The sequence below is a fragment of the Capricornis sumatraensis genome, chromosome 3 (assembly GCF_032405125.1).
Source record: "Capricornis sumatraensis isolate serow.1 chromosome 3, serow.2, whole genome shotgun sequence".
NCBI classification, from domain to species: Eukaryota; Metazoa; Chordata; class Mammalia; order Artiodactyla; family Bovidae; genus Capricornis; species Capricornis sumatraensis.
Window position 1 is genome coordinate 171,038,744 of NC_091071.1, and position 21,784 is coordinate 171,060,527.

The 21,784-nt window shown below is 46.9% G+C and overlaps 1 protein-coding gene across 1 annotated transcript; it reads right to left on the minus strand.

Annotated features, from left to right (window-relative positions):
* Positions 1-4,286: 4,286 nt before the first annotated feature.
* On the minus strand, positions 4,287-17,692 carry LIN28A (lin-28 homolog A). Its single transcript, XM_068968965.1, has 4 exons — positions 17,662-17,692; positions 16,999-17,195; positions 5,193-5,377; positions 4,287-4,503 (listed from the first exon to the last, which is right to left on the minus strand). Exons 1-4 carry the CDS (start codon positions 17,690-17,692, stop codon positions 4,287-4,289), a joined length of 630 nt encoding a protein of 209 aa, XP_068825066.1.
* Positions 17,693-21,784: the final 4,092 nt, after the last annotated feature.

Sequence of the window (21,784 nt, forward strand, 5' to 3'; positions counted from 1 at the left end):
ACTTTAAGGCACACACATTTTAGGGTTTGCATTCGTAGGACCTACCCAAGGAACTCAAAAAAAAGGATTAAGGTCAGAAAGAACTCCGCTTAAGAATGGCTTCTAAACTGTAAGCCCATCAGCTAACCCTGACAGAAAAATCAGGGGTATTCTTTCTGTATCAAACCTTTAACGAAAAGGGCTGAAGGAATTCGAGTTGCTAACTCACAAAAGGAATTGGGAGTTTAGTTTTCTCAAAATTAAAGGAGGGAAAACAAAAACTACCATTTTCAAAGAACCTTCCTGTTTCTAACTTTCGATTCCAGTGTCATCAAAGAAGCAAGAGATACTGCAGTCATAACTCCCAATTCATTACTTTGTCTTCCACTCTTTATGATAAAAGGGTTATTTTTGAGTGAAATGATCAAAGCCCGCTAGAGATGAGTAACCCATCCATGAAATTTCTTAAGCTTTTCCATCCTTCCTGCTTGGCGTCTAGGTTGCCTATCTGATTACTTCAATTTTGGAGGAAAACCATTTACTGAAATCCAGTATTTTGCTGCTTTTAACATCTTCCATGACCGGCTTTCTGAGAAGGCAATGGCACCCCACTCCAGTACTCTTGCCTGGAAAATCCCATGGATGGAGGAGCCTGGTAAGCTGCAGTCTGTGGGGTCACTAAGGGTCGGACACGACTGAGCGACTTCTTTCACTTTTCACGCACTGGAGAAGGAAATGGCAACCCACTCCAGTGTTCTTGCCTGGAGAATCCCAGGGACGGGGGAGCCTGGTGGGCTGCCGTCTATGGGGTCACACAGAGTCGGACACGACTGAAGTGACTTAGCAGCAGCAGCAGCAGCATGACCGGCATTGACTTGGTAGAAGTCCCTGGAGTGTTTAGTTGCTCTGTTGTGTCTGACTCTGCAGCCCCATGGGCTGTAGCTCGCCAGGATCCTCTGTCCGATAGATTTCCCAGGGAATGCTGGAGTGAGTTGCCATTTCCTTCTCTAGGGGATCTTCTTGACCCAGGGATGGAACCATCATCTGCATTGCATAGTAAACTTCTTATCCTTGTTTTTGTTAATGGTTTCTTGTACTTTGTGTGATAGTTGGTATGCTTCCAATCAAGTAAACCCTCCTTTTTATGGGGGGAGCTAGATGTTAAGAAATAGAAGGCTAGCGAACTTGTTAACATGTGTTTGTAACTAGTCAGTGTATCTCCTCTGGCCTCACTTTCCCCAGTTTCCAGTATTTCCCTCCCTGGGTTGCTACAGGGGGTTAATTAATTAAGATTTGTAAAGGGCTTTGAGGAGCAAGGGACAAAGTATTATTAGGGTCTCATGCCCCAAGCCATGGCCCCATCCTTTCATCCCAGCTAGTGGCACAGGCAACCCCATTCTTATGCATGCCAAGCCCTTAATCCCCTCTTGAATGTGGCAGCTTCCAAGGAAAGGACAAGAGGCCTTAACTAGAAACAAAAATCCACTGTAATGAGGTGCTAAAAAGACTGAACTTTCAAGATTCACTCCTAAGAAAATGGCTGAACCGAAAACTTAATGGTTCTTCTCATGACTTCTGAGTCCCAATCCAAGAAGGTGGAAATAACGGTAGGAGGAAGGCGCCTTAAATATCAACCAAGATGACAGTTTCAGTACCAATAAGTTTTTATTCATTGTATATTCCCAAGGAAAACAAGGAAGGGAAAAGGGTCAGCGTGTGTGTTACAAAATGATAGCAAATGGGAAAGGAAGTACCTGGCACAGCAAAATCAGCCATCAAATAAACACTGCCCAGATGGGGTCTCCAAAGCCCGAGGGGCTATGTCTCCTGCAGTTCAGGAATGAGAAGAAGGGATGAGGAAAAGAACAGATGGGTACATGCTTTTCTACCCTCCCTCCCTCCCTCCCCATAAATTCAAGATTTCATACAAAGCTTTGGTTTCTAGCAGTAAACATGGAGTTACATTCGTCCGTCTGCTATTAAACAATCTTGTGGCTACTTTGACATAAGTTTCTTGCACCTGCATAAAAGTTCCTGAGTGACTTGGATATACATTCATCTTTCCTTTCGTGGTCTCCCAGTCCCACCTTCTACATGGAAGGCCCCCTTCATTGCTTCTCTCTACCCGTGGAGTTGGTCTTAATCCATCCAAATACATCAGTCCGTTTAGCATGAATCACATCAAGGAATGGACATGACTCGAGATTGGGAACAAGGGATGGAGTGATCTTAGCTTCTTCAGGATTTTTGCACAAATCACTTAATCACAGATACCCCACAAATTAAACGTATAGGTATATGGTCTATTTTGGGGGGTACAAAGGTGGAAAGAAGAGGGAGCAGGAATCTAGTTTTCAGGACAGATCTTGTTTGAAATAGGAAATAGAGGAAGGGGAACACAAAAGAAAGTGTAGTTCAAGACCCCCCCCCCAACTTCAAGAGGGGCCCCCAAGCTTATGTTTCAGATCTTTTTGCCTGGTGCAGAATATTTTGTCAAAGATGCTTTGGCTATTTTTCTCAATATAAAAAGAAGTTTGTAAACAATAAAACCCCAAAAGAACATGGAGAAGACCAACACATTATATTTACACAAACTAGGCCACCTAGCAATCACCAAATCAGCTACTTGTGAAGTCCTACAAAGCCCAGACAAATATAATAACTAGAGGGGGCAGCAGCTGGGGGAGACAAGGATCAGACACACATCACCCAATGCGTTCTATTGCGTTTGCCCCGTGACAACACAGTGAGGTAGGTCTGCAGTGATCTCACAGCTTGTAAACGAACCCCCCGCCCCCACCGCCCTTTCTCCTTTAGCTGCCATGATACTAATCACTGCTGCAGCAGAGTAGGACCCTGGCTCTGGGAACCACAAAGAAGCCATTGCTGATGGTCTCTCCAGAAGCCAAGAAGGAAAAGCCCAGAATTGGTAAAGATCTTGTCCTTGCTTCACATATCCATCCCTGGGCAGCTCAAGATGGGTACAGTGGCTTTGTTCTTAAAAACCTCTCCTTACCAACTTCCATTTTTTATAAAAACACACACACCCTGTTGTGCATGGTCAGCCTAGCCCAGTCAGGCGAAGGATGGATGTGGTATATAAAGTGAGTCCTGTGCCCTAGGATTATAGATCTGGAACAGGAACCCTTTGTCACACATACACATGACCTTTGCCTAATCTTGGCTTCCCCTCTCTGCACTACTTACCTGGCCCAGCCTCTCCTAACCCCTCTGCACCACGTTTTCCTGTTCAGACCAATTTCCAATCTTTCAGTAGAAAGGAGACCAAGTCATGGGGCAACCCAGTTAAAACCTAGTCTCTCATGAAACGCTGAAGATGGAGGGGTTTCAAGAGGACACTATGGCAGAAGAGCCAGCTCTAATTGGCAAAAATGAGGTAGTTCAATAGGCTATACACTCCAAATAGTTGTTCTCTCTGATGATACAGCAACAAAAAGCATTCCTGCTGTGCAGACCCGGAGCTGCTGCTGACTTATCCCTGAGATTGCTCACTTACCTGAGAACACAGTGCAGGAATGAGGGCCTTAGATTAAAATACACAAAAATACAAAACCAGAATATTTATATTACGAAAAAAAAAAGTTAAAATGCACAAGATACGTCATTCGCACACAGCTAGTGCAGTTGGCATCCTGGAGAAAGTGGGACCCAAGGTACAGTCACCCAAGGCAGCAAATAAATAAAATTGAGTTGGCCCAGAATGGGGTGAGAGTGAGCTTAGAAGGAGCAAGTCTGCAGCTGTTCCCTCAATCACCCCTTAACTTGTCATCATAACCCGTTACTTGGGACAGTTCTTAGCATTCTGTCCCAAGAGGGGGTTATGAGAGAAGACGAGGAAAACCCTGCCGCCCCGACCGAGATGTTTCCTCCCATGGAATGTAGTGGCTTGTTGGTTGGGTCCATCAATCTGTTCTGTTCCTAATCTTTACACTCTGATATGGGAAATATTACTCCACATTCTTCTTTAAGAGTAAAACAACTTCCCTACCCAGGCCACTTTCAAAAGCTGGAGATTCTGGGGGTGGAGACTCAGATAAAGCATGCAGGGAAGGTTAACCCCCAAAGCCCTCATATGCCTTTGGAAAGAGCTAATTGGAGTTTCTTTGCCTCACCCCTTCTTCCCACCAAGAGGGAAGAGGGGGTGATGCTGTGGACTCCAGCCTCAGATATATGGCAGTGCCAGCTGCCCCCTACCCACCCTGTCCCCACTTTCTCCACTCTGCCGATTGATGCCTGCTCCTCAAAGCTTTCTGATCACAAAAGGATAGCTCCCACCCACTGTGGCTTCAATTCTGGGCCTCTGGGAGCATGGCAGAGCTATGGATCTCTTCTTCCTCCTCCCGAAAGTAGGCTGGCTTTCCCTGGGAGCTGGGAGCTTGCTGGGCCTTCAGTGGGCACGAGGCTACCATATGGCTGATGCTCTGGCAGAAATGGCACTTCTTGGGCTGCGGTGGCAGTTTGCATTCCTTGGCATGGTGGTCTAGACCTCCACAGTTGTAGCACCTAGCATCAAGCAAGATAGTAAAGTTGAGAGGAAGGTGTGCGAAGAGACCACAATGTTTCCTCTGAGCGAGGACCCCTGGGCTCTGGTTTTAGTTGTTACTTTGGACCCACTTCCCTTCCTGGAGACCAATTTCCCCAGTTACAAAAGGGGTATATGACTAGATATCTCTGAGTCTTTTCCAGGCCTGTAATATCTAGATGACAGCTTGAGATTCATGACAAATTGAAAATACCAAGAACGGAAATCCTGGACCTCAACTGAGAACTACCATACCCTTAAAATCAGTACCTCTCATTCATTAAAATAGAGAAGAAATTAAAGGGCCAGAATCTGTTTGCGCACAGAACTAACATGAAAGAAACCAGTCATTTGGAGATGAGGTGAAGAAGCAACAGCTACAGATACACTTTCACATCCATGGTCTCTTTAGTTCTAAAATAGCGTGTGAGGTTAGTATCACAATCCCCATTTAGCAATCAAAGCTAGAGCTCCCAGAACCTAATTACTTATCAAGTAGAAAAGTAGGTCATGAAGTACCCTCCATACATACCACCCTCTCTTTGCCTCCCACATCCAGATGTTGCCAGGGGCCACAGGCTTCACTTTATCTTTAGCATCTGGTCCAACCAAGAAAGGAAGAGTGCTCATCATCCCTACCAACCCACAGAAGCTGCCTTCCAGTCCATACCTGTCTCCCTTTGATCTGCGTTTCTGCACATTCTTCCCTTTGGGCCGCCTTTCACTCCCAATACAGAACACCCCACCAGGGCCGGTGACTCGGATAGATTCCAGGCCCTTGGCGGACTTCTTAAAGGTGAACTCCACAGCCTCCCCCTCCTTCAGGCTCCGGAAGCCCTCCATGTGCAGCTTACTCTGGGGGAGAGAAGCATGGTAGATTTTAATGTTAGTCTTCATTATTACACCCCAAACATCAAAACCTGCATACACATGTTCCTCTAAGGTTGGAAGAGTAAGGGTGTAACGTTTCCATTTTATTGGTAAAGACACTGTGATTGGAAGAGTCACCACCATTAAGAACAAGAAATCTATGTTCCATTAGGAACAATCACTATGTAAACAGATGCCATAGCATTTTTTGCAGCTATTCTCATTGAAGGTTCTCAGTAAACTAGAACAGCAGAAAAAAATTGGTAAACATAGCATTTATAAGAAATCAACCAAGGTAAAATTGTAAAATATAAAGTAACAGGCCTATACACTTAAAAGATGTCAGTCATGAAAGACAGACCCCTACGAAGTAAAGACAGTGCCACACAGGATTCTGATTGGCTCTTAGAACAGGAGAAAATATTAGAAGAACTGACAAAGTTTGCACACGGAATGTAGGCAAATGTGTTAAGTTCCCTAATTTTGATCATTGTACTGAAGTTACCTAAGAGAATAGCCATATTTTAGGGGGAAAAAATGCTGAAATATTGTAAAGATAAAGATGCTTGAAATCTGTACAAGGAAAAAAAGAAAACAATAAAGCAAATAGGACAAAATGTTAACAATTGATGTATCTGGGTAAAGTTTATATGGGAGTTTTTCAAACTATTCTTCCAACCTTTCCCCCAATTTGAAATTCTATCAAAACAATGTTACTGAAAGTTGAAGGGAAAAGATAGTATGACCCAAAGCAGACAGATCAGTGGATTAGAAAAGAAAATCTACTGGAAAATCCAAGTGCAGAAATCAGCAGGTGAGGAAAATAATTCCATAAATAGTACTATTGAGAAACAAACCAGTTATCCACTAGAAAATGAAGCCAGAAATTTATACTTTACATCATATGCATGCAAAATATTTTGGAAGAATTAAATATCTAAATTGATAATACTATAAAAAGTTACTATGCATCATTATGAAAGACTCAGAACAGAATAATTTACAGGAGGACCTAGCACGGTACGTATATTCAATATCTCACTGGTTCAAAAAGAAACAAAAACAGACAACAAAAATACCATAAAGCCGTTCAAAAGAATGTAAAGTCCTTGCTTTGTTCACTGTTGCATTTTGACACCTAAATAATGCCTAGCACATTTTGGATGAATTAATGAACAAGGAGATAGGTTTTAATTATATAACTTGGAAAGAGAATCAAATTTTTAAAGGAAGAAAAAGACTTCAAATACTGTGTGGAACGATCTCACTGAAACACTGCTTGTTTGAACCAAAATTTAAAAGAAAAAAGAAAAGAAGGAGTTATTCAAACAGTTGAGTGGTAACACCAGGGTCAGAAGAACCCAGAGTTCTGGGTTGGATAGCCCATTCCACCTTGCCATTTTCTGCATCAATAACACATTAGTGGAATGACAGCCTCTCCCAGACCCTGCACAAAACAGACTTCATTATAGATATCTTCCAAAATATCCAAAGAACATGTCAAATATGTCAACAAGGTGTAGTCCTTGTTGAAAATGTGGTTCAGAAGCAAAAGGGATCACCATGTACCTAGTCCTGGCTTGAGGCCTTTTATGGTGTTGCTGGTGGGGATGGGGCAAAGTGGCTATTTCAAGCTGGGACTTAGATGAAACGTGCTCTTTTGCCAGATGGGATCCCCAATTTCTCAGTCACTTACATTTTTCTTTTAATTTAGATGGTACTGTTTAAGACAAAACTTCCACTGAGGTAATTAAGAGCCTAAGCTCAGGTGTCAGATACATCCTGGTTCATGAAATACTGATTCTACCAATTTCTGGCATTGTGTTTGATCTTGGTGAGTTACACACCTCTGGGTCTCAGATCTTTCAGACAATGGGATAACAGTAGCTATTTACCTAGAGTTTTAATGAAGATTAGGCAGGCAGGACATATGCTCAATAAATATCAATGAATGAAATATCCCAAAGGTTTGGTATCCTCTCCCTTCTTATTCTCACAGAACAGCCAGGGTTGTGATGACTCACTCCCTTCCCCCAATCTGAATGTGGAGGGTTAAAGCAGAACCTTAAAACATTTCAGAAAGGTGAAAATTCTTTCTTCCTCCCAGTTGCATAACCACCACCCTGAATTTGATGTTAAATCTGTCTCTTATTGAGCTAGGACAAGCCAGTGAGTCAGGAGATGCTGGAGGATCCAGACCAAGAGCATTCTTGACCCAGGTAAACTCAGCTTCTCCCATTTGCCTAGTGGGCTCTTAGGGTGGAACACTCCCAGTTCTCTCTGTGATTCGGCAGAAAGATAAGTGATTAAGAGCAAAGGTTTAGAGTCCTACAGCCTATCCCCGCTTTCTGTGTTAGCCTACAAAATGGAGCAAATACTAATTTTATGGTGGTGCTGTGAGGTTTTATGCATGAAAAGTAGTTAACACATTGCCTGCCACATATAAATCCCAAGTGGCAATTATCACCAACCTTTTCAGACTGGAAGAGGGCGGGGTAACAGTGAGAAAGAAGCGTCAAAAGACCCAGCATTTTAACCCTAGTTTTTATCGGTAACTAGCAGTGGAAACTCAGAAAAATATCCCCTCTGAGCTCCAGTTTACTGAGCACTGCAATCTTCTACATCTACACCTTTCAAGGCTTACTGTGAGAATCAGAGGATAATATAAATGGGGACATTTGACATCGACTAGTCCTCTTAGTTGACCTACTCTATCACTGGAGGATTTGAGGTCAGCTTAAGACCATCTTTTCCTTTGAAAAGGTAAAGGGGAAAAAAAAAAATCCCTGTGGGCACCTCACCATAATCAGCCAAGATTTAGACTGGTGGTCTCCAAGGGTGGCTGCCTTGGCCCCCCTACCCCACGCCTTTCTAAAACACATAGTTTGAATTCTTCTCTTATCAGATAGGTAATCAGCGTGCAGCCCCACTGAGCCTGCCTCACAGGGTCTGCATCAGAAAGGAGCCTGAAATTCTTGCTACCACCCCCCACCCCACCAACCACACACAAAGCAGGGCCTGAGCGCCGCCCCGCTCTCCATCCCCTCCAAAAAAGAAAAGACCTGGGCGGGGGAGGGGCGAGGCCTGAGTTCCCCCAATAGAGCCCTGCTCCGGGAAACAAAGAGCTGACACTGCTTGGTTCTGGTGTCAGATTCCTGGAGTTCCAGAGGATGCAGATTCCCCCTTGACCCCCTCATCACACATTTACCACACTCACCAGTTCCTTCCTTCCTCTCCATGCAGGGGGTTATGGTCACGGTGAGAGCAATGGACACAGACACCTTTCTTCCCTAGTCAAGCTTGCTGGCCAGCCAAAGCCACCACCTGCAGCCATCTTTCCTTCTGGCCTACACTCCCACCCTTCCAGGGCCTCCAGTCAAACCTTTTTTTTTTTTTTTTTTAACTGAGGGGACCAATTAGGGTTCTTTATTCAGATAAATTATATTATAGGTGGGAGGGCTGCCGCTGTCCCATCTTCCTTTTTCCCTTGTCTGTGCAAGGTAGGAGTGTGGGTAGCCTGCAGTGGGGGAGAGGGGAAGACGGTATTTAATTAGACAGAAAACAGTTATAAGAGGCATTTTTCTTTTGGATGGCAGGGAAGGATGGGCCAGCTACAGTACTAAGGCCTTCTGCACCCCCAGTACCTCACCGCTGCCTTTGTAAGTCATAGAGAGAAGGGAACTTAGGGGTCACTCAGGGAATGCAGAGTTAAAAAACTCACAGCTCTGTGAAATTTGGATAAATAAGCTCTGGTTCTATAATTATCTATAATTGATCAAAGCTTGGGTTCATGGTTTTTCTGCAATATCCAGGGCCATTCTGGCTCAAGACTACCTAGAGTATGGCTATACCCTCAATTCTAGGTGCTTAGCAGTGCACAAACATTTGCAGAAAGAAATCTAAGTTCTCTACTGTCCAAAATGACTAATATCTACTGATGCTTACTATAGGCTAAGCAGTTTTAAGCATGTCATATGCTATAACACATGTGACCTACACACCAAGCTTTTTATCATGCCCCCTGCTGAATTCATACAGCTGTATACAGTCAACAAAAACAAGACCAGGAGCTGACTGTGGCTCAGATCATGAACTCCTTATTGACAAATTCAGACTTAAATTGAAGAAAGTAGGGAAAACCACTAGACCATTCAGGCATGACCTAAATCAAATCCCTTATGATTATACAATGGAAGTGAGAAATAGATTTAAGGGACTAGATCTGATAGATAGAGTGCCTGATGAACTATGGACAGAGGTTCCTGACATTGTACAGGAGACAGGGATCAAGACCATGCCCATGGAAAAGAAATGCAAAAAACCAAAATGGCTATCTGAGGAGGCCTTACAAATAGCTGTGGAAAGAAGAGAAGCGAAAAGCAAAGGAGAAAATATATAAGCATCTGAATGCAGAGTGCCAAAGAATATCAAGAAGAGATAAGAAATCCTTCCTCAGTGATCAATGGAAAGAAATAGAGGAAAACAACAGAATGGGAAAGACTAGAGATCTCTTCAAGAAAATTACAGATACCAAGGGAATATTTCATGCAAAGATGGGCTCGATAAAGGACAGAAATGGTATGGACCTAACAGAAGCAGAAGATATTAAGAAGAGGTGGCAAGAATACATGTAAGAATTGTACAAAAAAGATCTTCACGACCCAGATAATCACGATGGTGTGATTCCAGACATCCTGGAATGTGAAGTCAAGTGGGCCTTAGAAAGCATCACTACGAACAAAGCTAGTGGAGGTGATGGCATTCCAGTTGAGCTATTTCAAATCCTGAAAGATGATGCTGTGAAAGTGCTGCCCTCAATATGCCAGCAAATTTGGAAATCTCAGCAGTGGCCAGGACTGGAAAAGGTCACTTTTCATTCCAATTCCAAAGAAAGGCAATGCCAAAGAATGTTCAAACTACCGCACAACTGCACTCATCTCACACGCTAGTAAACTGATGCTCAAAATTCTCCAAGCCAGGCTTCAGCAATACGTGAACTGTGAACTTCCAGATGTTCAAGCTGGTTTTAGAAAAGGCAGAGGAACCAGAGATCAAATTGCCAGCATCTGCTGGTCATCGGAAAATCAAGAGAGTTCCAGAAAAACATCTATTTCTGCTTTATTGACTATGCCAAAGCCTTTGACTGTGTGGATCACAATAAACTGTGGAAAATTCTGAAAGAGATGGGAATACCAGACCATCTGACCTGCCTCTTGAGAAACCTATATCCAGGTCAGGAAGCAACAGTTCGAACTGGACATGGAACAACAGACTGGTTCCAGATAGGAAAAGGAGTATGTCAAGGCTGTCTATTGTCACCCTGCTTATTTAACTTCTATGCAGAGTACATCATGAGAAACGCTGGGCTGGAAGAAACACAAGCTGGAATCAAGATTGCCGGGAGAAATATCAATAACCTCAGATATGCAGATGACACCACCCTTATGGCAGAAAGTGAAGAGGAGCTAAAAAGCCTCTTGATGAAAGTGAAAGAGGAGAGTGAAAAAGTTGGCTTAAAGCTCAACATTCAGAAAACGAAGATCATGGCATCTGGTCCTATCACTTCATGGGAAACAGTGTCAGACTTCATTTTTTTGGACTCCAAAATCACTGCAGATGGTCACTGCAGCCATGAAATGAAAAGACGCTTGCTCCTTGGAAGGAAAGTTATGACCAACCTAGATAGCATATTGAAAAGCAGAGACATTACTTTGCCAACAAAGGTCCGTCTAGACAAGGCTATGGTTTTTCCAGTGGTCGTGTATAGATGTGAGAGTTGGACTGTGAAGAAGGCTGAGCGCCGAAGAATTGATGCTTTTGAACTGTGGTGTTGGAGAAGACTCTTGAGTCCCTTGGACTGCAAGGAGATCCAACCAGTCCATTCTGAAGGAGATCAGCCCTGGGATTTCTTTGGAAGGAATGAAGCTAAGGCTGAAACTCCAGTACTCTGGCCACCTCATGCGAAGAGTTGACTCATTGGAAAAGACTCTGATGCTGGGAGGGATTGGGGGCAGGAGGAGAAGGGGACAACAGAGGATGATATGGCTGGATGGCATCACCGACTCGATGGACGTGAGTCTGAGTGAACTCCGGGAGTTGGTGATGGACAGGGCGGCCTGGCGTGCTGCGATTCATGTGGTCGCAAAGAGTCGGACACGACTGAGTGACTGAACTGAACTGAACTGCTGAATTCATAAAGGCAGAGGGGTTAAGCACCCTGCCGAAACTTATAGTGTGAAAGCCCTGAGCTGACTTCGTATTTAGTGCTCTGCAATATAATGCAAGGCGCATAGACATTTTAAAACCTTCTAAGAGCCACACTGAAAAAGTAAAAAGCAATTTAATTTTAATGAGTTAGTCCTGAGGTGTCCTCACAGTTCAACCCAAGCCTCATTCCTAAAGGCAGGGTTTGGTAGGAGGTAGGAAACCAATGGGTTCTATCAGAAGCAGTTTATTTTGTCAGAGAGAATGGGGAAAGAGATCTACCCAGAACCAAAGGCTGCCAGCATACACTCTTTACGTCCCTTTGGCTCTGACATAGCCAGGACCACCTGTTCCTGCCTGGAGTTCTCCACCAGATGGTGCTGCTCATCAGCCTGTCTGCACCCAGGTAGCAGGAGGGAGACTGGAGCAGAAGAGGGGAAGGAGCCGCATAGTGGTCTCAACTCTGCACCTAAGAATTCACCTAGAGTGATCTTCCCAGCTCCTTGGGACAGGCATCTTCTCTGTGATCCTGAGGAAGATGAAGTTACAAGGGGACTGAACTCTGATGAGGATCCAACCCAGGGTAGGTCCTGATAAAGATGGGGCTGTTCCCTCCCCACCACTCCCACTCACCCACTTAAGAAGTGAAAAAAAGATCCTGGAGTTTTTAACCAGAAGCCCAGTTGTTCTGCTCTGTTGACAAAAGCCATTTACTCTCTTTACTGGTCTGAACTAAAGAACTCCAAGCTGAGTCTATACTAATTGCATACTACCCTGGAAAGTTTTCTTCTCCTCCTTCACCTCCTCTGACCTTCCAGATTTAACACTGATAGTAGTTGCTATTCTTGCCTGCAGGAAGAAGGGAGGGGTGATGTGCCTCAGGCTGTTTCTCAAACAAAAAGAACCCCAAAGAGGAATTCCCATAGGCTGGGGAGTATGATAGTTTTGATAGTTAGATTAGGAACGTTCCAGCAACAACCTTGCCCTGGAGAAAATCACTTAATGGCAAGTAGTGCCACTAACCACAAGCTTTGCTCTGGATGGTGGCACAGCCTTTACTTGGAACACTTCTAGAAAGTCTGTCTCTTCACTAACAGAAGGACTCAAGATCTCATAATGCTCAAATTAACTCACATGCTTTTCTATAACTTCCTGAAAAAATCCACTCATTTAAAAAATCCTTTCTAGAGTGAATGAACATGAAGTGGCTCAGTCACGTCCGACTTCTCGACCCCATGGAGTGTAGCCCGCCAGGCTCCTCTGTCCATGGGGACCCTCCAGGCAAGAATACTGGAGTGGGTTGCCATTTCCTTCTCCAGGAGATCTTCTCAACCCAGGGATCAAACTTGGGTCTCCTGCATTGCAGGCAGACTCTTTATCCTCTACGCCACCAGGGAAGATACTCTGGAGGACTGGGAGGAAAACAAAACGCTTTCCTTTCCTGATGGTCCAGTGCTTAAGACTCCTCACTTCTACTGTAAGGAATTTGGATTCGATCCCTGGTCGGGGAACTAAGATCCCTCATGCTTCATGGCCTAAGTAATTAATTAAAAATAAAATAATAACCTTTTAAAAATTCCCTATTAAGATGGAAAAGAAATAACTAATGAATGACCCTTCAACCCATGGCTTCCATATCCTCTCTGGAGCTGTGATCAGCTGGAGTGGATCAGCTGTGATCCACTATCACTCCACAAATTTTCATGGTGTTTTTACAGAGTGCCAAGCCCTCTTCAGGCCCTGGTCTGGAAAGATAGCAACTATCAGTTCACATTCCCTCCCTGTCTCCAAGCTTTTGGTCTGGAGGAAGACCTGCGGACAAGGACCCCCAACTGTGAGTGCACTCTTGATTTCTCAGGGGCCCCTTTGTTCCTCATACTCAAATCTTCAGCCCACCAAGTGCATACTAGAAAACTAACCAGACTACTAGTCCCTCTTTTCAAAGAGTTCAGGTTAGAGGAAGAGTTAAGACAGGTACATCAATATCTAAACATAAGGAGGGTAATCAGAGGCACTAGTAAGGTTATAAACCGGGTAGGAAAGATCCCTTTACATTCTCCCTGCCCCCAAACCCGAGTCTTAATCTAGACCGGACTGAAGTTGCTCTCACCACCCCCACTCATCCTTTTCAGAGAAAGCAGGCCACGTGGCATCAGCAGTTTCTTGGTACCGGAAAACTTCTCTTAACCCAAACTTGGTGCCTCGGTCAAATTTGGGCTCTTTTGCCTCCAAGCATTCTAATACACCATTTTTAACCAGAAAGCTATTTTAAACAGATTTGAGTTCCTAAGAGCTGTGGGAGAAAACAGTGGACCTTTTCCTGATTTTCAACTTTTGCACATCTCGGGGGGTTGGGAGTTGAGCCACAGGAAACAGGAGGTTTCTGTTAAAATGGCCCAAACTTTTTAAATGGCCATGGAGAGTTGAGAATTCTTAGTCCCTCTCAGGCAACCAGGAGACAGTAGTTAGCTCTTTCTTGCTCCACCTTTCGATGTATTAACTGTTTCTCAACTGGGGGTGAGTTTGCCTCCGGGGGCGGGGGATGCATTTGGCAATGTCTGGAGACATTTTTGGTTGTCACGACTGAGGGATGCCCAGAATGAGAAGTTATCCTGCTTGATATATGTCAGTAGTGCAGAGACTGAGAAACCTGGATTTAAGGGTGAGCTAGCTGCCATTATGATGATTCTTAAATTCCCCCCAAATTTGGGGAGAGCAAAAGAGTTCTAGCTTAAAACCTGTGGCTGAGTACCAGGGTTGGTACAGAAGTCTTCTCGGTATATGGGTTTAACTTATTTTAATGTCTAATGGTAGGTTTTCTTTCCCACGTATCCACCCCTATTGGGCACTGAGAGTTGGACAGGGAGCATAAGAACAGTGACTAGTGTGCTGGGAACCAAATAGGCCCAACTTTGGAAATGTCTAATTGTGTCCCCCTTCCCCCCATTTCCTTAGGAAAGGGGCTCCTTGATCCCCTCCCCTAGCAGATGTTATCTTAGGACAGTTATCCTGCCCACCACCCACACCACCAGGTACCCACCACCAGCAGCCAAAGGTGAAGTTTCACTGTTAAAGACAAATGTCTTACTTTCTCTCCATTTGGGAACACTCTCCTGCCCTGGGAAAACTTCTGAGGATTGATCTGCATCCACCTAATTCCTCTACATTAGCTCCTCAGGGAGATATTTCAGATTTCTCAAGTGCAGGACTGGAATCACTAGTTTAAGTGTTACGGTAGGGTTTCAGGATCAACCTAAGCCCCAGCAGTGTGAAGACAGAGCTACCAGGTATAAAGTTCAGGGAATTTCCACCGTTGCCCTCTGTGGCTGTTAGCAGGGGGTGTTAGGGAGACAATTCTTGATTCCTTATCCCAGCTCAACTCCTCCTGATTACTTATTCAACTGTGGAATGTCCCTGGATATCCCAAGACCCCAAGTTCAGGTTATCTCCCAGCAAACCCATCTGAAACAGCATAGTGTGGGCTCCACTCCCCAAATCTGAAGGCTAGTCCCCATTTTCTTTTATGCCATCCCATATTTCCCAACTGCTTTTGATCCTTTATAAAGGTTAAATGGGCTGAGGCACAGATCCATTTGCTCAGGAAAACCTTCTTTGGGAGTTGGATATCACCAAAGAAGCTCAGAGGGACTACCTTCCCCTCCATCTTTCCCTACGTGGCAGCCTTTGGAAGGGAGGCAAGAAAATGTTGGGTCTGATTCTTTCATTCCAAGCTTTCCAAAGTTGGGAAAGATGTCCAGTTGTCTCCAGACAGGGAGAGATTTTAATCTCTTTGTGATCAGATAAATGGGGAGCTGGCCACCCTGCTGAGGAGGGCCATTCAAAGCTGGTTCCTGTAATAAAGTGATTTAATAGATCTAAAGAGGCCAATTCCCTTCTTTCCCCACAATTACTTCCTGTGGGTTATCATTCACATATGTAAATGAGACAGGAAGTGGGGCTAGCCACCAGCCAGAATTAGTTGTAGGAAGGGAAGGGGGTAAAGCTGGGGGTGGCCGAAGCAGGGGAAGCCAGGGGGCAGCCAAGCATTCTGCAGCTGACCCTTCTGGCAGATGTTGTAGGAGCCCGGTGATCCCAGCGTTAACTGGTGGATCCCCATCTCCTTGCGTCCTCTCTCTCCCTTGTTTCCCCATTCCGCATCCTCACTGAGGGCCATGTGGGGACTTCCCCGCTGTTTCCCTCCAGTCTACCCAGCATCTCCCTCTCCACCCCTCCCCCTCCAGAATACCATCCCTCAGGCTCCAACCCTTAATCCCCACATCCTCCTTTCCCCTCCCCCACTGCTCCTAAAGCCAACCTCCCCAAAGTAACCCCTCCATGCCCGGCCTGGGTGTCAACCTCCTGGGTCTGAGATTAGCAATTTCTTCTCAGGTCCAGCCCCAAACCTCCAAAGATGGAGGGAACGCAAGCAACAACTTCCTCTACATAGTGGTTATGCGAGGCTTCCAAGATACTCAGGAAGGGGTGGCCAGAGAGGAGGGAAGAAGTCGTCTCTGGTTCCTTGTTTGAGGCTGGGAATGTTAGGACGGCAATCAATGGCTGTCTAGGGCCATAAATGCCAAGCTGAGGAGAATAGGTCCTGAGGCTAGCCTTTCTCCACCCCCTGCCCTGCGACACTGAATTTCACCCCCCCACCCCTCGCCCTTGTGCTGCCTTGCTTTAACTGAGAACTTGGGGTTGCGACCTAACTCCCTCCCCGGCTGGCTCAGGAGTCGAAGACCGGGCTCGTTGCCTTTTCTTTCCTAATAGGAAATAGACAGTAAGAGCCCCGCTAGTGATCCATGTGCCTGACACTGTGCTCTTGCGGAACTTCCAAGCCCCCCAAATAGATCCTTCAAGGATCTACCAAACCCACCCAGAACCCCAGGGCCTGGTGACCGCCTGGGTGAGAGGACCCGGCAGACTTCTCGGCTTTCCGCCGTTGGGTCCCGAAGCCGTTTGCCTCCCTTCCTCCAGGCCGGGAGCTCCATTCACAAGATACTGAAACGCGCGGGCGCTCAGGGCTCTCCTCTGACCGGGCATGTGCTTCCCTGGCCGGCCCGCTCGCCCTCCCCCCACTGGCAAGCACAATACAACCTTAGTTCTGCCACATGGGATCACCTCCCTGCCCCCTGCCCCCTGCCCAGGGGAAAGAGGTAACAGACACGTGGTAAACCAGAGGGGTTCCCGGAAGAGGGTGGGGGTGTTAATCATCGGCTCTTCCCCCGCTCTCGTCCCGTTGGAGTTAATAGGGACTCAGAACTGGGGTTCCTCGGCAAAGACGGGAACGCACAATGAGGGCCCTGAATCTCCCCTCAATCCCAACAGCCGAGTCCGTCCGCCCACCCTCGGATACGCGCGCCAACATCCCGTTCCTGCGGCAAAGTTACCAGAATCGCTCTCACCTGGTGCACAAAGACATCCACCGGGGGGTCGAGCGCGACCCCTGCGCGGGCGGTCATGGACAGGAAGCCGAACCCCATGCGCACGTTGAACCACTTACAGATGCCGGCACCGTGCAGCAGCTGCGGCTCCTCCGCCGCGCGGGCCGCGTCCTCCGGCGCCTCCTCCGGCGCTTCCTCCGGCGCCTTAGCGCAGCCACCTGGAGATTGGGAAGGCTCTCAGCTGGGGGGCCACGGAATTGGAGGACCCCCATCAGAGAGCCGGCAAGGAGACCCGAGGGTCCAGCCCGAGGCTGGACAACCAGGAGGCTGCAGCTACCGAGCAGCCGGCGAGAAAATACCTGTCCCGGCCGCCTCCCGCGCTCCCCCAGCTTAAACTTAGGCCAGCGGTGCCCCGAAAGTTTTGCTTTTCTTTCCACAACACGTTGCCCGGGGACATGCGGCCAGACAGGCCCCTCCTCTTCTCTCCCCCCGCCCCCGGACCTTCAGCTTGCTCGCCACTGGGACACCAGGGTTCCTGGCTCCAGAGATGGCCCCCAGAAGCAGGAGGCCGCACAGACTTGGAGTCCTTGGGCTAGCCTGGGGGACACTTCACCACCTCTCTTTCATGTGGCTTCGGGACGCCCCTGTCGCCTAAGGTGTCCCTAGTAAGTCCCGAGGTCGAACCTGCGAACTGCTGGTTTGACACAGAGCCCATGGTAGTCGGCTGAGCCCGCGGCCCCGGGCCCTTGCTTGGGCGGCTGCTGGCCCCAGAGAAGTCCGGAGGCAAAGGGGTGGCTCGGGGAAGAGGCAGCTACATCTTCCCCAGCACAATAGCGGTGGGAGGGCCCACGGCTTTTCAAAGGCTCCCAAATTCTAAAAGACAATGACCCAACCCCCCGCGGGCAGCCCCCCTCCCCTCCCTTCCCCTCCCCTCCGTCGCCTTTCCCCTCCTTTTCCCTCCGGCTCCAGCTCTGGCCCTCCCCCACCACGGCGGTCTCTGACACCTCTGGCGTGTCCCTTCTCAGAACCTAGAGGTTTGACACCCCCTCCCCACACGCACATCTGGAGATTGGGGCCGTCAACCCTTCAAGTCTTGAGTACCCGGGAATTTGGGATCCTGCACTTTAAGAACTAGGCGGGGGTCCCCAAAGCAGCATACAGGTGGGGGGCATATGGCGGGGGGGTGCAGTTTTAAAGCCACGTGACTGCTCACACACACACACACACACACACACACACACACACACACTCACACACTTATACACCACCCCCACCCCCCGTGCAGATAATTATACATTCCAGAGAGTTGGGGGGGAGGGAGGTGTGAGCCTGGCAGCGCTGGCCAATCAGAGACACAAACCACCTGTCAAGGGAGAAATGGATGAGCCCTCCCCCTCCCCCAGCCCTGGAGCGCCCCTCCCCCTCCCTTCCCCTTCAGGCCTCAGAGCTGACCCGGCAGCTCGGCGCTGACCCGCTCTCGCCCCCCACCCCCGGTGTGCTTAGATAGACCTGGAGTTCAGGACACTGGGAAGCTGGATGGGGAAGCAGGGGGAGGTGGGAGACCCAGTGGGGCCGATCTCCACTGCTGACCTAGGCGCAGCCTCTCTAAGTCTGTCTCTGAATGTCTCTGAGTTTCCCACCGAGTTTCTCTGGATCCCTCAAAGCACTCCCAATTGATTCCGTGTAAAGAATTCTTCCTCATTTCCTTCCAAATCTGTCTAAAATCTGACCCACGTGGAGTTTCCCAAGAGAACATAAGAAGGAACCGAAAGAGGCTTAAAGTGTGTTTCTCTCTCCACCAGCTGACCTCATCCTGCCCCCATGGCCATCCCATCCTCATCCGTGGTTGGGATCCAGACACTTTTAGCTTCCCAGGCGCTCCTCGCTTCAGAGTCCTGTCCTAAGTGCGCTCCCTTCCCCACAGTGAGGTTGGTGGGGGAACTGGAGTAGGGATTCTTCTCTTTTGAAGAGTTAGCCTCCCCTGGTAGGAGATAAAGAGGGTTGGCCAGGGGGGTGGCTAGTGCCCCGGTCGGAGATGGACAATGGCCCGGGGCTCAGTGCACGGCCCTGGCCCTGCCCCTTCACTTCCGGTGCTCAGTTCAAACTGGACAATGCCAGCTCCGGCCAGTTCCCCTCCCCCACTGCTACAACCCATTTAAAGGGACAGAGCCTGCTTTCGGGGGCATCCGCTCACTGGGAATTCAGACGTCTCCACTAAGTGTGCAGAACCTCTCGTGCTCCTGCGCCCGCCCGTGTGTGTGTGTGTGTGTGTGTGTGTGTGTGTGTGTGCGCGCGCGCGCGCGCTTATGAAATTGAGAAATAGAGAACAGGGATGAGTGGGGGTAGGAAAGGGGAAGATGAGGGGGAGAGCAAGGGGCTGTTGAGAGATTATTTCTCTCTCCTGTCAAGAGTGCTCTCCGAGGGACTAAAACTTCAGTGTAAGAAATGGGAGATAGGAAGTTGGGATAAAAAGGACAACTGTGGCCCTCAGCCTAAAAAATACAAATTATTAAGAATACCACTAACAATGCGACAGTCCCAATTGAGGACTCTAGTTTAGATCTTCCCAGAGTCGTGCAAGTACATCAGCCAAAACCGTTTTTTATTTACATAATCCTCCCCATCTAAGTCTTATCTCCTCCCCTTACTAGAGCCCTTAAAATGTACCCACTCTCAGTATCTCTCTTCCCAAGACTCAGGAGCAGGTGACTAAGGTCTGGCTGAAGAAAAGAGGGGACAAGAGAATTTAGCGCTCTGCTTTCCCTTGGTCTGCTTTCAAGTGAGACGTTCCAGGCAGGCTCTACTAGCTTCACTGTCCAGGGTCCTGAGGGCGGCGGGAGCTCTGTCCACGGTGCTGAATAAAGACCCGCTCTCCTGGTTCCCAGCTCCCAGTTTCGAGAATGCCTTCTTGAGTTCTCACCTCCACGCTCTTCTCAGAAAACCTGGTTCTTCTTAAACCGCCCCCACCAGCTCAGAGACTCTGATACATTGGAGACGAATGAACAGACTTTCTTGCACTCTAAAGAGAGGGCATTTCCAGCCATACATGATGCTGTGAGAGTAGTGTAAGTATCTCAAGCTCCTCTTCAGAAAAATGGTGCATGTGGCCACAGAGTGAAGAAAGAGGAGATAATATTTTTTAATTCACATAAAATAAGACTAGAGAGACTAATCTTTTTTTCAATATTATTTCTCTAATTAACACCAGTTATGGGGCTTCCCTGGTGGCTTAGCGGTTAAAGCGTTTGCCTGGAATGCCGGAAACCCAGGTTCGACCCCTGGGTCGGGAAGATCCCCTGGAGAAGGAAATGGCAACCCACTCCAGTACTCTTGCCTGGAGAATCCCATGGAGGGAGGAGTCTGGTAGGCTACAGTCCATGGGGTCGCGAAGAGTCGGACACGACTGAGCGATTTCACTTTCGCTTTCACTTTCATAGGAACGCAGGCATTGGAATCTACGTTCGAACATCTATTTATAGCTCTGAAAGCTATATGCTTTCTATGCCTCGGTTTCCTCCTCTGCCCGATTGAGACAATGAAGATTTAACTCTCAGAGTTATCATGAGGATAAAGGTAGAGTATGTAAGTAAAGCTTTTAAAAGTGTCTAACATATAGTTAGCCATTAACAATGTAAATTATTACTATTATTATCATAGCTATTATGCACGTTTGTCTCTTTGTCCTATAACCTGGTGGATCATTTGATCCTTGAGGACTTGAACCATTACTGTGTTTTCTTTCTGCACCTTCTCGCACATCCTTACCAGTACTTAGCACAATGGATGGCCCACAGAAGACATCCAGTTTCCTGAGAGACTTCCCTGGTGGTCCAGTGGTTAAGACTCAGCCTTCTAGTGCAGGGGTTGTGGGTTTGATCCCTAATCAGGGAACTGAGATCTCACAAGCTGCACGGTGTGGCCAAACATTAAAAATAAATAAATCTTTAAAAAGAAGAGTTTCCTAAATAAGCTTTTAAAATTTATTTTGATTGAAGTCTAGTTGAATTACAACATTGTGTTAGTTATTGTCGTACAGCAAAGTGACTCAGTTATGCATATATGTGCATTCTTTTTATAGTCTTCATTACGGTTTGTCACAGGATATTGAATATAGTTCCCTGTTCTAAACAGTAGGACTTTGTTGCTTATCCATTCTATATATACCAGTCTGAATAGTTTTTTAAATTTTATTTATTTTTTAACTGAAGGATAACTGCTTTACAGATTTTTGTTTGTTTGTTTTCTGCCAAATATCAACATGAATCAGCCACAGATATACCTATGTCCCCTCCCTCTTGATGAATAGGTTTTGACTGAAATGATGAATATTATTACAATAGTCATAATACTTATTCTTCTAGGCTGCCTCTCTCAAGTCTAAGCAACTTAAACCCAGGAAGAGTCAGGACCTCATGAAGTTGCATATGTAGAGGCAAAGGATGCTTTAGGAAGGGACACATGGCTCCCAACATAAATGACTCCTCATCCCCATTGGGTTGTTTCCACATGGGAGATGGAGGCTCCTGACTAAACATTCTTCCTTTCTTGGGTCCCCATCTCAGTGAAAACTTATTAGGTAGCTACTATGAAAGAAATGGCAACTCACTCCAGTATTTTTGCCTGGAGAATCCCAGGGACAGAGGAGCCTGTTGGGCTGCCGTCTATGGGGTCACACAGAGTCAGACATGACTGACGCGACTTAGCAGCTTAGCAGCATGATCCAGGCATTGTGCTAGCTCATACATTTGGTGGAGGAACTAGATACATAATATGTACTAAGTAGTATAATGACCAAAAATGTACCCCC

Coding starts and splice junctions, on each gene's coding strand:
- LIN28A (XM_068968965.1), bottom strand. CDS start 17,692: ATGGGCTCTGTGTCAAACCAGCAGTTCGCAG. Junction 5,378..16,998: donor TGGATGTCTTTGTGCACCAG/GTGAGAGCGATT, acceptor TCTCTCCCCCAG/AGTAAGCTGCACATGGAGGG. Junction 4,504..5,192: donor CGCAGATCAAAGGGAGACAG/GTATGGACTGGA, acceptor GCTTGATGCTAG/GTGCTACAACTGTGGAGGTC.